The sequence below is a fragment of the Sycon ciliatum genome, chromosome 2 (genome assembly GCF_964019385.1).
Source record: "Sycon ciliatum chromosome 2, ocSycCili1.1, whole genome shotgun sequence".
In the NCBI taxonomy this organism is placed as follows: Eukaryota; Metazoa; Porifera; class Calcarea; order Leucosolenida; family Sycettidae; genus Sycon; species Sycon ciliatum.
The window spans coordinates 39,140,762-39,152,817 of NC_088644.1; the positions used below are offsets into that span (position 1 = coordinate 39,140,762).

The 12,056-nt window shown below is 49.5% G+C and overlaps 1 protein-coding gene across 1 annotated transcript; it reads right to left on the reverse strand.

The window, feature by feature from the left end:
• Positions 1-5,289: 5,289 nt before the first annotated feature.
• LOC135810030 (collagen alpha-1(XXVII) chain-like) lies at positions 5,290-10,171 on the reverse strand. Its single transcript, XM_065323497.1, has 3 exons — positions 7,818-10,171; positions 7,014-7,045; positions 5,290-6,733 (listed from the first exon to the last, which is right to left on the reverse strand). The coding sequence occupies exons 1-3, from the start codon at positions 9,073-9,075 to the stop codon at positions 6,356-6,358; spliced, it is 1,668 nt and encodes a 555-aa protein (XP_065179569.1). The 5' UTR covers positions 9,076-10,171; the 3' UTR covers positions 5,290-6,355.
• Positions 10,172-12,056: the final 1,885 nt, after the last annotated feature.

Genomic DNA, 12,056 nt, shown 5'->3' on the forward strand with positions numbered 1-12,056 from the left:
GGCAGAATGGCACAATTGCTTGGCGTGTGCTGGCAGAATGGTGCACCCAAGTGCATGCATTGATATCTCTCCGGATGCCTCTTTGCAGCTGCGTGGAACATCCGCAGGGGCAAAACTGAGACCTAAAGATGCTAAACTAAGGTTTACACTCTGGGGGAACCCGGACCCTGCATCAAAAGACCTGCCATCCATGCCCTCGAGTAGTTATTTGAACTTATGTCCTCAATATTCAGGCAGCATGCATTCACAGACGGTAGTTTTGCCTGAATCGACATAGAGCTGTAGATACCCATTAGCCCCGCATGCAGACGGGAACAGAGAATAATCCATTCTGACCTTGACTGGTTCGATCATGTCGGCTTTGGTGAGGCGCTGAAGCCACGCCTAGCTCTCGTCCCGGACACTGAAGGGTGGGTGGTATGCTGGTTGAGGCAACTGCTAGTAACGTACTGCACTGGGCTTCACCATGATTGTCACTGGGCTTGTCTCGAACACATGAGTGTGCGCATCCAGGGGCCAAGGCTGCGACAGTATTGTCCGGTTCCTTGATTTACATCTTGTTTGAACAGCACTTGCCAATGCCCTTCCTGCTCTATCTTCAAGCAAGAGAAGGAGAAACTGCGCTCACCTGCATGAAGATAAAGTAGCATCGGCCATACGAAGAGTGTCCACACCTCTACCGATGTAGGCCTGGAGGATTCTGCGTGCTAGGTTGCGTTAGTTGTGCAACACCGCTTGTCCGGCTCCGGTTGCGGCGCCAGTATCCAAGTAGTCCGGCCTCTTTTTGTTTGTTGGCTATCTGCAAGCGGGTTGTCATGAAAAGTAGTCTGATGAACCTATGCACGCTGTCATGGACATTCTTTGTCGCATGATCCTGGGCATTACATACCACTATCATGCTAGCATCCTCCTGCACAGCTCTCATATCTGCCTTCTACTACAGTGGACCTGTTGGTCCTTCTTCGGGCAGGCCCACGCATACTGGCCGACTCACGAAAAGTGCTTACATCCAGCACGTGTGGCTGGAAAGTTGTCTTTGCTCCACGGATACGATCATCCTCCCCAATGCACATACTTGCATGTTGTGGATCGAGCCTGGCTTGTTCTTGTCCATCCTGGCCATAGAAGCTGCTGCTGCACTCACGACTACGCTGTGTCCCTGGCTTGGCCAGTGCCGGGGCCTGCAGACCTGTTGTCTTGACAAGTGGCCTTGTGGACGGTTGGGTCTCGAAAAGCATGCTGCCTGCCATAACCGCATAGGGCCCATTGACGCACCGAGTGCCGCAGCTATTGGCATGGTATCTGCTAGCGAAGGACAACAACTATCGTAGGCTTCATGAGTAGCAGCTGCTATTGTATGTGCGCATTTCATTCGGAGTGCAATCCAGCGAGATGTTAATGCCGCACCTGGCCATTGACGACAGTATCAATGCTTGACTTGTACGAGTATACTCACAAACTGTAAACGTTGCCTATTCCTGCAGTCATCCCACCAGCGCATGTTTTCGCCGGCTCCTCCGGCTGCTGTCTGAAAGTGTGCCTTCCAATGTGGTATGGACGGCAAGTCGGAAGTTACATGTTTTGCGTTGGTCCTTGAGTCCTTGACCACTACACTCTTCGCAAGGGCAGTACTGCTAAGTAATTAGGTCAGAGGCAGTTTCCTCTGTTCGCTGGGCTGCGTGACTCCCGCTATTCCTATAGGTAGCCATGACATCCCTGAGCCAGCTTTCAAAGTCCATTGCCAAATTTGTAGAGAGTGAACTCCTTTGGAGGGCCCCATTTCGCTGGAGTCCCAGACCTTGCCGCTTCCTGCCATCACCTTGCCGTACCTTGCTGAATATGCACTGCTTGCTGTCTCCCCTTGCAGTACTCTCTTTGTTTCTCTCCTTATTATTCAGTTCGCCGTGGTTGGCTACCACCCGACTTCTCATATATATTGGCAGTCTTCTGACGAGCCAGGAGATGTTGAATTAATAATAATAATAATAATCAACGCAATAAATAGAGTAAGCTGCGCACTCAGTACAAACACCATAAGCAAAACTTGTTTTCATGTAAATAAAGAAGCTTGTTCCTAAACGTTTTCGTCGCCATCTCATCAGAGGATTACTGGCAAATCAACAAAAGCTCTTAACTCAATATATATACGCACAATGCAAGTAATAATTTAGACCCTACCTAGTACTGGTACTGACATCTACATCGGCCTCGTCTGGATTGGCAGTAGCGGCAAGGAATGTCAGGTCGGTTACATTGTCACGTAATTCCAAAGTATGTACTGGTTCTAGTAGCGTTGTTAGGGTGTATGAATCTTCTATCGCCAACCATCTTGTTCAGAATAGTGATTGTCGTTCTAGTTATGCTGATGATTGCTTTTCTGTTTGGTCTCGTTCACGTAGTCAAAGGTATTTGCGTGTATTGGAGTCTATTTACATTTTACCACTAAGCCGATTTTGTGTAGGCAGAAAAAGAATTTGTTTACGTTGAAATTGTTTGTGAATTTAGATCAGTAGTTCTCGTTTGTGGTTGCATGGTAACTTTCTAGTGGTGAATTTATCGCATCTGTTGTCACCTGATATCGTTGAATGGTGTAATGTTTCTTTCAGCTCTCATTTTATCGCGCTAGCTAGGGTCTAGATTATTACTTGCATTGTGCGTATATATATTGAGTTAAGAGCTTTTGTTGATTTGCCAGTAATCCTCTGATGAGATGGCGACGAAAACGTTTAGGAACAAGCTTCTTTATTTACATGAAAACAAGTTTTGCTTATGGTGTTTGTACTGAGTGCGCAGCTTACTCTATTTATTGCGTCGATTACATTTTTATCTCCACGGAAGCTTAATAATAATAATAATAATAATAATAATAATAATAATAATCCGCTAATGCACACGTTCTTACAAGGACACCAGTGAAATGTGTCCTGATGAATGCAACTGCTCCCTATGTACACGTACTGTCAGTCCTTATTATAAAAGGTGTAACCATAACACGAGTCGGAGGGAGCCGACCGCGGAAGTGTTGGGAGAAAGGGTGCAATTGCGAGGAAAGGCGTGAATGCAAGTTCCAACTACTAGTACTACTAGTATAACACAAATTTGGAGGCACATGTGCTCCAATTTCGCAGACGCCTCAGCCACTTTGTGCGACGCTCTGGCCCCGTGTGCCAGGCGGATGGCAACTGCATACATCGATCCCGATTCGCTTACCGCCTTTACAGCTTGCCGCCTGATAGCGCTGGATAAGTGCCCAGGTATTCGGCCAATAGGTATTGGAGAGGTTGTAAGACGAATTATCAGTAAGGCAATCCTCTCCATTGCCGGTCATGCTGTGCAGGGGGCAGTCGGATGTGACCAGTTATGTGCTGGCTTAGACTGCGGCATAGAGGCGGGAGTGCATGCGATGCAATCTGCTTTCGCCGAGGATGATACTGACGGCATTATTATGGCTGATGCGTCCAACGCTTTCAATCGGTTGAATCGACAAGTCTACCTTCGCAACGTCCGGCACTTGTGTCCACCCCTCGCTACAATATTGATCAATACGTACAGGGAACCTGCGCCTCTATACATCGATGGTGAGTGCATTCTTTCCGAAGAAGGCACGACGCAGGGTGATCCACTCGCCATGCATATGTATGCGTTGGGCATGCTACCCCTGATCCGTGCAGCAGCTGGCGAGGAGACAGTGCAGTCCTGGTTCGCAGATGATTCCTCTGCAGCGGGCCGTTTGAATCGGGTACGTCAGTGGTGGGATGTCCTGACGGTGCAGGGACCGGCATATGGCTACGTTGTGAACCCAGCTAAGTCTGTTCTTGTGGTGAAGGAACATTGCCTTGTTGAGGCGAGGGATCTCTTCGAAAATACCGGAGTAGCCATCACGACTGAGGGAGTACGCTACCTCGGTGCTGCAGTGGGCACTGAGGCTTACAGGGAGACATATATTCAACGAAAGGTAGAGACCTGGGTGCAAGAGGTCAATCGGCTGGCAACTATTGCACAGACTCAGCCCCAGGCAGCCTACTCAGCATTTGTATCAGGACTGAGAGGGAAATGGACCTTTCTCTGCAGAACCATGGACATCCCCGAGCACCTGCTGGAGCCACTTGAAGGTGCCATTAGAACTAAACTGATTCCAGCGTTGACCTGCCGCTCACCTCCTGGTGGGGATCTCCGGCGCGTGTTCGCTCTCCCATGTCGTTTGGGCGGCTTGGGTATCACGAGCCCTATGTCCTTGTGTGGGCAATACAACTCGTCAGTTCGCATTACCGAGCCTCTCACCAGCAAGATTCTGTCTGGTTGCGCAAGATGAAGGCAGAAGTCAAGGCAGAGTCCCGTCAAGCGCAGGCAGCGGCAATGGAGGACGTGGTCCAGAATGCATCCGCGAGTCTGCGTAATGTCATCGATATTGCTAGAGAGAAGAGTTCATCTAGCTGGTTAACATGTCGTCCGCTGAAGAAGTACGGCTTCAGCCTCACGAAGCAAGAGTTCTGGGACGGCCTGTGTCTCCGCTATGGATGGACGCCGGCGAGAATACCGACTCATTGTTCATGTGGCCAAGAGGTGAGCGTTTCTCACTCACTATCCTGTCCTCATGGAGGGTTTCCCACCATACGACACAATGCCATTCGCGACACTACCGCACAGCTCCTACACCAAGTCTGTAGCAATGTATCCACGGAGCCTACGCTGCAGCCACTGACCGGTGAGCGATTGCAATACCGAACGGCCAACGTGGAGGATCATGCACGCCTTGATGTCGCTGCCAGTGGTTTGTGGGGCAGTCGATTTGAGCGAACCCTTATTGATGTCCGGGTTTTTAATCCTTATGCTCGCTCAAATCAGTCTGCACCACGTACCACTGTGTATCATCGACATGAAAGAGAGAAACGAAGGCACTACGAAGAGAGAGTGAGACAAGTGGAGCATGCCACTTTTGTTCCGGCTGTGATGTCTGCGAGTGGAGGCATGGGCAAGGCAGCAACAAAGCTGCCACATTCAGGAACAGTTTCTGTCCAGAACCGGCACTGGGCCAACACTGGTAAAAGACGTTTGATGCAGGGTCGAGATGAGTGGCATCACCTTTGATCAGTAAAGTAAGAGTTTGTGTCGCGGCAAGCATGCAAGATAGAGCATTAGTAAGAGGCATCAATAGCACATGGCGGTACATGATGTAGCATGAGGAATAAATTACATTGTACAATCATGTACATATATACTTTGGTGCACAATAGTCATGCGACTGTGTGGTTCGAAAGTCATTTGAACGGTGTCAAAGTACGGAGCATATGCAGGTATAATTATCTCAGTTGGAAAATGCTGATCGCATGATGGCACAAGTGCTTGAATAATGATAGCAGGCATCGTGCAATACGTATTGTATGTACAGTACTCACTATAATCACCATAATTATATAAGCTGGGTCGAGTTTATTTAAAAAAAAGTTGAAGCAAAATCAGATCATACAGATCGACTGAGCAGGATATTTTAAAATTTGAACTGACACCGTAAATCTTGGTTCAGGATTCCATTGTACTCCTACTATGATTATCAAAAAGTCGGCGTGGAGACAAGAAACCTAATATCGATGATAGTAAAGTGAGCGCACTCACACCACGAGAACAATGGAACAATATTAATTTTTAAGATTTGAACGACGTCCAAGTCTTTAAATATTGTTCCATTGTTCTCGTGGTATGAGCGCGCTCTCTTTACTTTCATCGATACAATAATTATCATGTTTGTTTAAAAAAATTAAAAATCCATTACCCTGTACTCATGTCTTGTGGACAGCGGATAGCTAAGAGGATATAGAGTGGGGAGCCCATAATGCTCAGCTGCATGCCCATCATCGCCGCTCCGTTATAGCTTGTATAGTAGGCTTCACTGCTGGCAGGACGTCCGGCGGAAATATGACGAAGAGTGACAATGCGGGCAGTGATGATTGATGGCATGGTGATTGGTGGAGCCTCAGCGGCACGGCTAGCTTTACATGACTGTACTACTTGTCTGTTGTACATTGGGAGTGTGTTGGTGGAAGTCAGGGAACTGGCGTCTGGATCAGAATTGTCAGACAGTGCAGCTAGGTTCCAATGTACAGTCAGTCCGTGTTCGGCAGTGTAGCTGAAGTAAATTTCTGCAAACTTCAATGCACTGTGTGTGCAGTGTGTGCACAGTGTGCACTGTGCTTCTAAGGGCATTGGCATGCAGCCAGGGTGATGGGTGTGTTCATGGCAGTTCTGCTTGTTGCTAGGGTGAGTGTGTCGTCATGATGGCTCTGTTGTTGCTAGGGTGAGTGCGTTGTCATGGCAGCTCGGCGTGTTGCTTGGGTGAAGGATAGCGAATCACTTGATACTAGAACTGCAGGTACACAGGCTCGCCCTTAGGACCGGGCAACCCCTGCTCACCGGGCTGGCCCATCATTCCAGGCTCACCTTTCGGACCAAGCTCTCCAGGGTCGCCCTTGGGACCAAGGTTACCGGTAAAACCGGGCAGACCATTGTACCCTCGCTCGCCTTTGATGCCCTGTGGGCCGTGTATGCCGCGGAACCCACGCTCTCCCTTGGCACCTTGTGGTCCCACCATTCCCATGTCGCCCCGGTGACCTGGATATCCACGGTGACCAGGTGGACCCGCAGCTCCCACTTCACCTTTCTGTCCAGCAGGGCCTTGCTCCCCTCTAGGCCCGGAGCAGACTTTGATGTGAGTGTAAGCCTCTGTGCCTGGCAAAGCCTGCAGGAGACAAGGAGAGATACAAACAGCCACGACATGCAAGCTTGCAGAAGACAAGGTGATGCACACGACTGCTACATGCACAGTCCCGATGAGATCAAAATATTCAAAATGCCTAAGTGATTGTACACATATCTGGCTGTCATTCCTGGGATATTAGCAGCTACGCCTTATACACTACTGTCTAGGATGCAATGAAAGGATGGCTACCAACAATTCACGAAGGCGCTCATGCAATTCTTTGCCTGATCCACTCGCAAGGAAAATGTACCTAACTTACTTCGTAGATTGAGCAGTTTTGCTTCACGGTAGCTGGAAACAACAAGAAACGAAGGAGAAGATACAGGTGCATTCAGTACCTCACGCTCAGATCTATACGTCAGTTCAAATAGTGACAAGTACAAAGAAACTTCAGTAGAATGTGCATGTACCTCTGACTCTTAGCTCAGTGGTGTCCGAGGCCTTATAGCACTCTTGCAGGTTAAGTACAGTACTGGCCAGAGATATCAAACCTCATGAATGGAACAGCGCCGGGTGATGCATGGCACTAGCACTGCACGCATTGTTGTGTGCAGTCGAACGCAATAATCGCAATAAAAAGGATCAACTGCGCACTCATTCTCTATACACATCAAGGCAAGGGTGGTGGGTAAGTTCCAAGAACGTTTTCTCGTGTTTGTCATCAGTTGGAATAGCTTCACATTATTGATACGACGGATACGTCGTATCAATAATGTCAGGGGCGTCGGACACGGTGCGGTCACTACGGTATTGACCGTACCACTTTTTGCCCCAGATACCCCTTGCATCAATAAAATACTCTCATCTGGGATCTAAATTTCCAAAAATTTCGGCTAAGCCACCACTCCCCAACGAGTAAATTGTACTTCAGATGGCTGATCCTACCACGCTAAAATACCTTCCGACGCCCGTGAATGTGGTGTTATTCCAACTGATGACAATCACGAGAAAACGTTCTTGGAACTTACCCACCACCCTTGCCTTGATGTGTATAGAGAATGAGTGTGCAGTTGATCCTTGTTGTTGCCATGTACACAGTGTATTTCACATTGGGAGGACTGACCTGTTATCGGTGCGCCTGCTGCCGACTGAGCTCCCAGACCATTCCAGGCGCCGCCGGCAGGAAACAGTGCGGACTGCGTAGCCAGGTCCCCACCACCGCCAACGCCGTCACGCACGGCAGTACTCACCGACTTCTTCCTCTCGTTGCCGGTGATGTGCTCTTCCTTGTACTGTGCATGGATGGTGTTCTGTGCCGGCGGTGGAGGCGACGAGGATTTCTGAATCTCAATCACTCCTGTGACCAGTAATGCAAACAGAACGATGGCTGACGTTGAGAGCAGTAGAGAGATGCTAATCAGTAATAGCGATGCTTTGCGGCTAAGCGTTGCACCGCACTTCTTGCAGCAAACGTACGCCGCTGGCTGACGAGCTTCGGACATGTAGCTGCGCGTCAGACTGCCCTGCGTGCGCTTGAAGTTCGGATTTGGTGCCATGGCCTGGCTGTATTCTGGCGGTGATGAAAGCGTAGCCTTCAGCTGAACCCCTGGCGGCCCAGTCTGCTGCTGCTGGTGTTGCTGGTGGTGATGTTGGTGGTGCTGGTGGTGAGTTTGCTGACCGGTATCCGATATCATGGAAGGATAGTTACTAGGCATTTCGTGCATGGCTGGCGTTATGACTTGTGTGGACTTTGTCGATCTGGGAAGGCAGCCTGGAGACTGCTTGGACCTTGCATGTACACTGCGTTCCTCGTGCAGTCCGGCACTGCTTGTGCGTGATGTGTACACGGTTTGTTCCACTGAGCTTGCGTCCAAGCTCTGATACTCGGCGTCCGTCACCTCTCGCACTGTGCCCACTGATGGCCGCCTAGGTGCGGACGGCGGTGGAATCACCGCTTTCTTGACAGGACCAGATGGCTGAGGGGTGGCGGCGCTGTCAGTTGTGCTGCTCGCCCCGCCGTTGTTGGCGTTGTTCATGCCGTTCGGATCACGCTTCTGCACGCGAGGTGGTTTAGGCACAGCGGATATCCTGATTCGAGAATTTCCAGAAGGTATTAGCGAGCTCTGACCACCCACGCTGGCCGTTGCCGCATTGGACAGAGACTTTTCCGTGTCGATTAGATCCTTTTGCAAGGAGAGAATACGAGCCAGTGCTTGCTTGGACTTGATGGCATCGATCGACACACCCTTGCGCTCTGGACTGCTGCTGCCCTGACTCGGTGTGCTGCGGCTGGAGAACGGTTCGTCGTAGTCATCATCTTCATCCGTCTCCGCCGCGGACAGAGGACGGCTGCTCACACTGCACACAGCAGCCGTGGCCATGGCCAGTGATCACGCCGCAATGCTCTCCTCAATCTGTGCACCTCAACTGCTTTGAAGTGCAACAAGAACAGAGAATCGGCTGGCGGAAAAAAATGATCAGAAAGGTTAGCCTCATTGACACCAAACGGCCGACCTTTTCAGTTCAACGCAATGATCAGCAAGCTTCTACTAGTACCTTCTCTCTCTCTCTCTCTCCGCCCGGCCTGTCAAGCAATGCGCTGCATGCACGGTGTGAGTGTGACGTGACGAGTGTGTACCAAGGTATTCTGCACGAGGCTGGGAGCGCTAGCGGAGAGGTCCCTGCCTGTGATCGGCCCCATCTGATGTAGGCCGATGAACACGATGTCTTTCTCCACTCATGACTGCTTTTCGCCGTTCAGCGAAGGTAGGCAGATAGATCGTCACGAGCTCATGATGCATACTTGCTAGGCGGAAGCCCGCTAGGGTCACGGTGTTGTATGTAGCGTATTGTCACAGGGCTGCATCTCTCGGCAGTAGTGCGGCGGAACAGCAAGCACATCACAATACACTCTGCGGATCAGCGCCCATGTTCGCGAAGCGTGTGATGCGTTTTCCTATCTTCACCCTCCACGGCCAAGAGCTGGCGGATCGGGAGTACTTGTTCGCGGGCAATGGACCGAGCTGAAGTAACAGTTTAGTTAGCGTGCAGTTCGAAGACGAAGTGATCTAGTGTTGAAAGTAGATCTACATGACATTGTGTGCATTCAGATCCGGGGCCTAGGCGTAGGGGCAGTCATTTTGTACATGCGTGTAGATCTACAATCGACACGGTACATGGCCATATGCCTGACGCGATCGTATTCGTAACACTCCTTGCGTACCCACAAACGTCACCGAGCGCTAAAAACCAGGTGCAGGGGGAGGTGCTCGTCTTCGTTGGGGTTCCGCGTGAAGGTGATGAAGCCTCCAAGGCTTGATCGAGGGACAGCGTAGACCCAGCTACACCCGGCCGAGGCCAAGGGAGTTGTGAACTCCTGTGGTTGATACTACTTACTAGAAGATCCCTGACTAAAACCGTAAACGATCGAGGTTCACACAGCGATGACACGGGGCCGTGTATGGACAAAATGTAAATAGCTACCGGTACTACATGACTGTACTCGTAGATCTACGTACATGTAATCGTTTATGCAGGAGTAACACCATAATATTAATAATCATTATAATTATTATTCCATAGACTGATCTGCTTTATACTAGTATTAGTAGTCTACGTGTTAGTGCTACTACTGTACATATGTATAGTAATTACTACTCCGGCCTACATTGTAGCGAAGTGAAGTGTCGACTGCCCACCGATCGATCTCCCGAAAGGTGCCGCGTCGCTGCCAGGGGGAACACCTCGAGCAAAGAATCTGATTAGCACACCATGGGTCTCGATCGATAGTTATCGCTCTCTGTGTCCTCGATCAAGCTGGCACACTACGTGCTAGTCTAGAGTCGAAGAAGACTGCTGAACAGGTACCATACTCCATAGTCCATAGCTGGCACACCTTTGCATTGTTCGAGCACCCTGTGACGGGTGTCAAGATTCTTCACTAGTTTCGGTCATGTGCCATTCTCGCTCCACATAATAATTATTATACTGTCATAGACAGAGACATAGACAGCAATAGCGACAACACACAAAGTGAAGGGTAGTTGGCCGCAGCCAGATGTGAACCGGATGAGTGAGGTATGGAAGCAAGCAAGGACTGAGAACAGAGTGTCTCAGATAGAATAGTCGTGCCAGTGGATAGCAGAAATAGGCCATGATGCAGAACCACTTGGGACCGTCAGATTAATTTTCCTGGACCGAGCCAGCCGGGAAAAAACCCTCGCGCCGACGGACGCATTTGTGAGGGAAAAAACCGGGTGTATATCCCCAATGGCGATTAGGCATCATGTAGGCATGGCAAGCACATCGCGGCAAAAAGTAATAAAAAGCATTGATAATATGCACAGAACTAAAGGGTGGGAGGGCAGGGACACTGGTGAGACTCAAAACTGACTGAAGAAGTCAGGAAAAGAAGCGACAACAAAGAACACACCAGATGCCATATTTGCAACTGAAAAATATTTCGCGAGAAATCATTTCTCGCCTATCTCGCTGCGCTCGGCCGGCGAGAAATACAACTTCCCACCTTGACGAGTCGTACAAGTACAAGATCTGACTCAGTGTCGTTCGAGCCTTCACTTCGGCACATTCTTGCTACTTGTTCAACGATGCACCAAGCTGCAGTGCAGGCAAGAGCTTGTGGGATGTTATGATTGTATTGTAGATCTGCATGATTGTATTTGTAATCTTTTGCAAGTTTTGGCGCTGGCCAGTATCCTTGGTATCCATGGTATCGGAACTGGCCACCTCCTTCCTTGTTACCCGTGTGGTGACAGACTCTGTGCAAATATTGTACAGATCCATAATGCAGTACACACCCAGTTTGTGCCAGGGAGCCCTACACGCACATACAATCATGTACATGTACATGGTTCTGATACTACACTGTGGCTAGTTTCCGTGACTCCTGCCGTCCTGGTGCAATGTATTGTTGACAGTTGTTATTCCATTGTTGTGAGTTCCCTTGCGAACGGGAGACGGTAATGCCATACTGTGATACAATACCCAGGCTAGGACTAGGAGGGAGTCATACACTATACTGTGATACAATACCCAGGCTAGGAGGGAGTCATACACCATACTGTGATACAATACCCAGGCTAGGACTACAAACAGGAGGGAGTCATACACTAGCACACTGTATAACAGTTATTGTACCAAGAGTTTATCAAGAGTCCGTGACCCCCTAGCTGGGGGTCAGGGTTATGAACTCTTGATCGTATGTGTAAGGCTCCCTGTTCTGCAACCAAGGCTGTAACCAAGGCTGCAACCAAGGCTACTACCGAGTGCTTTTACTCATCACAGTGAAACGTCAAAAGAACAGGTTCAGAAATAAAGAACAGGACAAAATTTAAAGGTTAAT

Bases quoted from the DNA above. Each gene is read 5' to 3' on its own strand.
- LOC135810030 (XM_065323497.1), bottom strand. From the start codon at position 9,075: ATGGCCACGGCTGCTGTGTGCAGTGTGAGCAGCCGTCCTCTGTCCGCG. The intron at 7,046-7,817 runs GTCAGTCCTCCC...TGTTGTTTCCAG, and splicing joins AGCAGGCGCACCGATAACAG to CTACCGTGAAGCAAAACTGC. The intron at 6,734-7,013 runs GTAAGTTAGGTA...TGTCTCCTGCAG, and splicing joins AAAACTGCTCAATCTACGAA to GCTTTGCCAGGCACAGAGGC.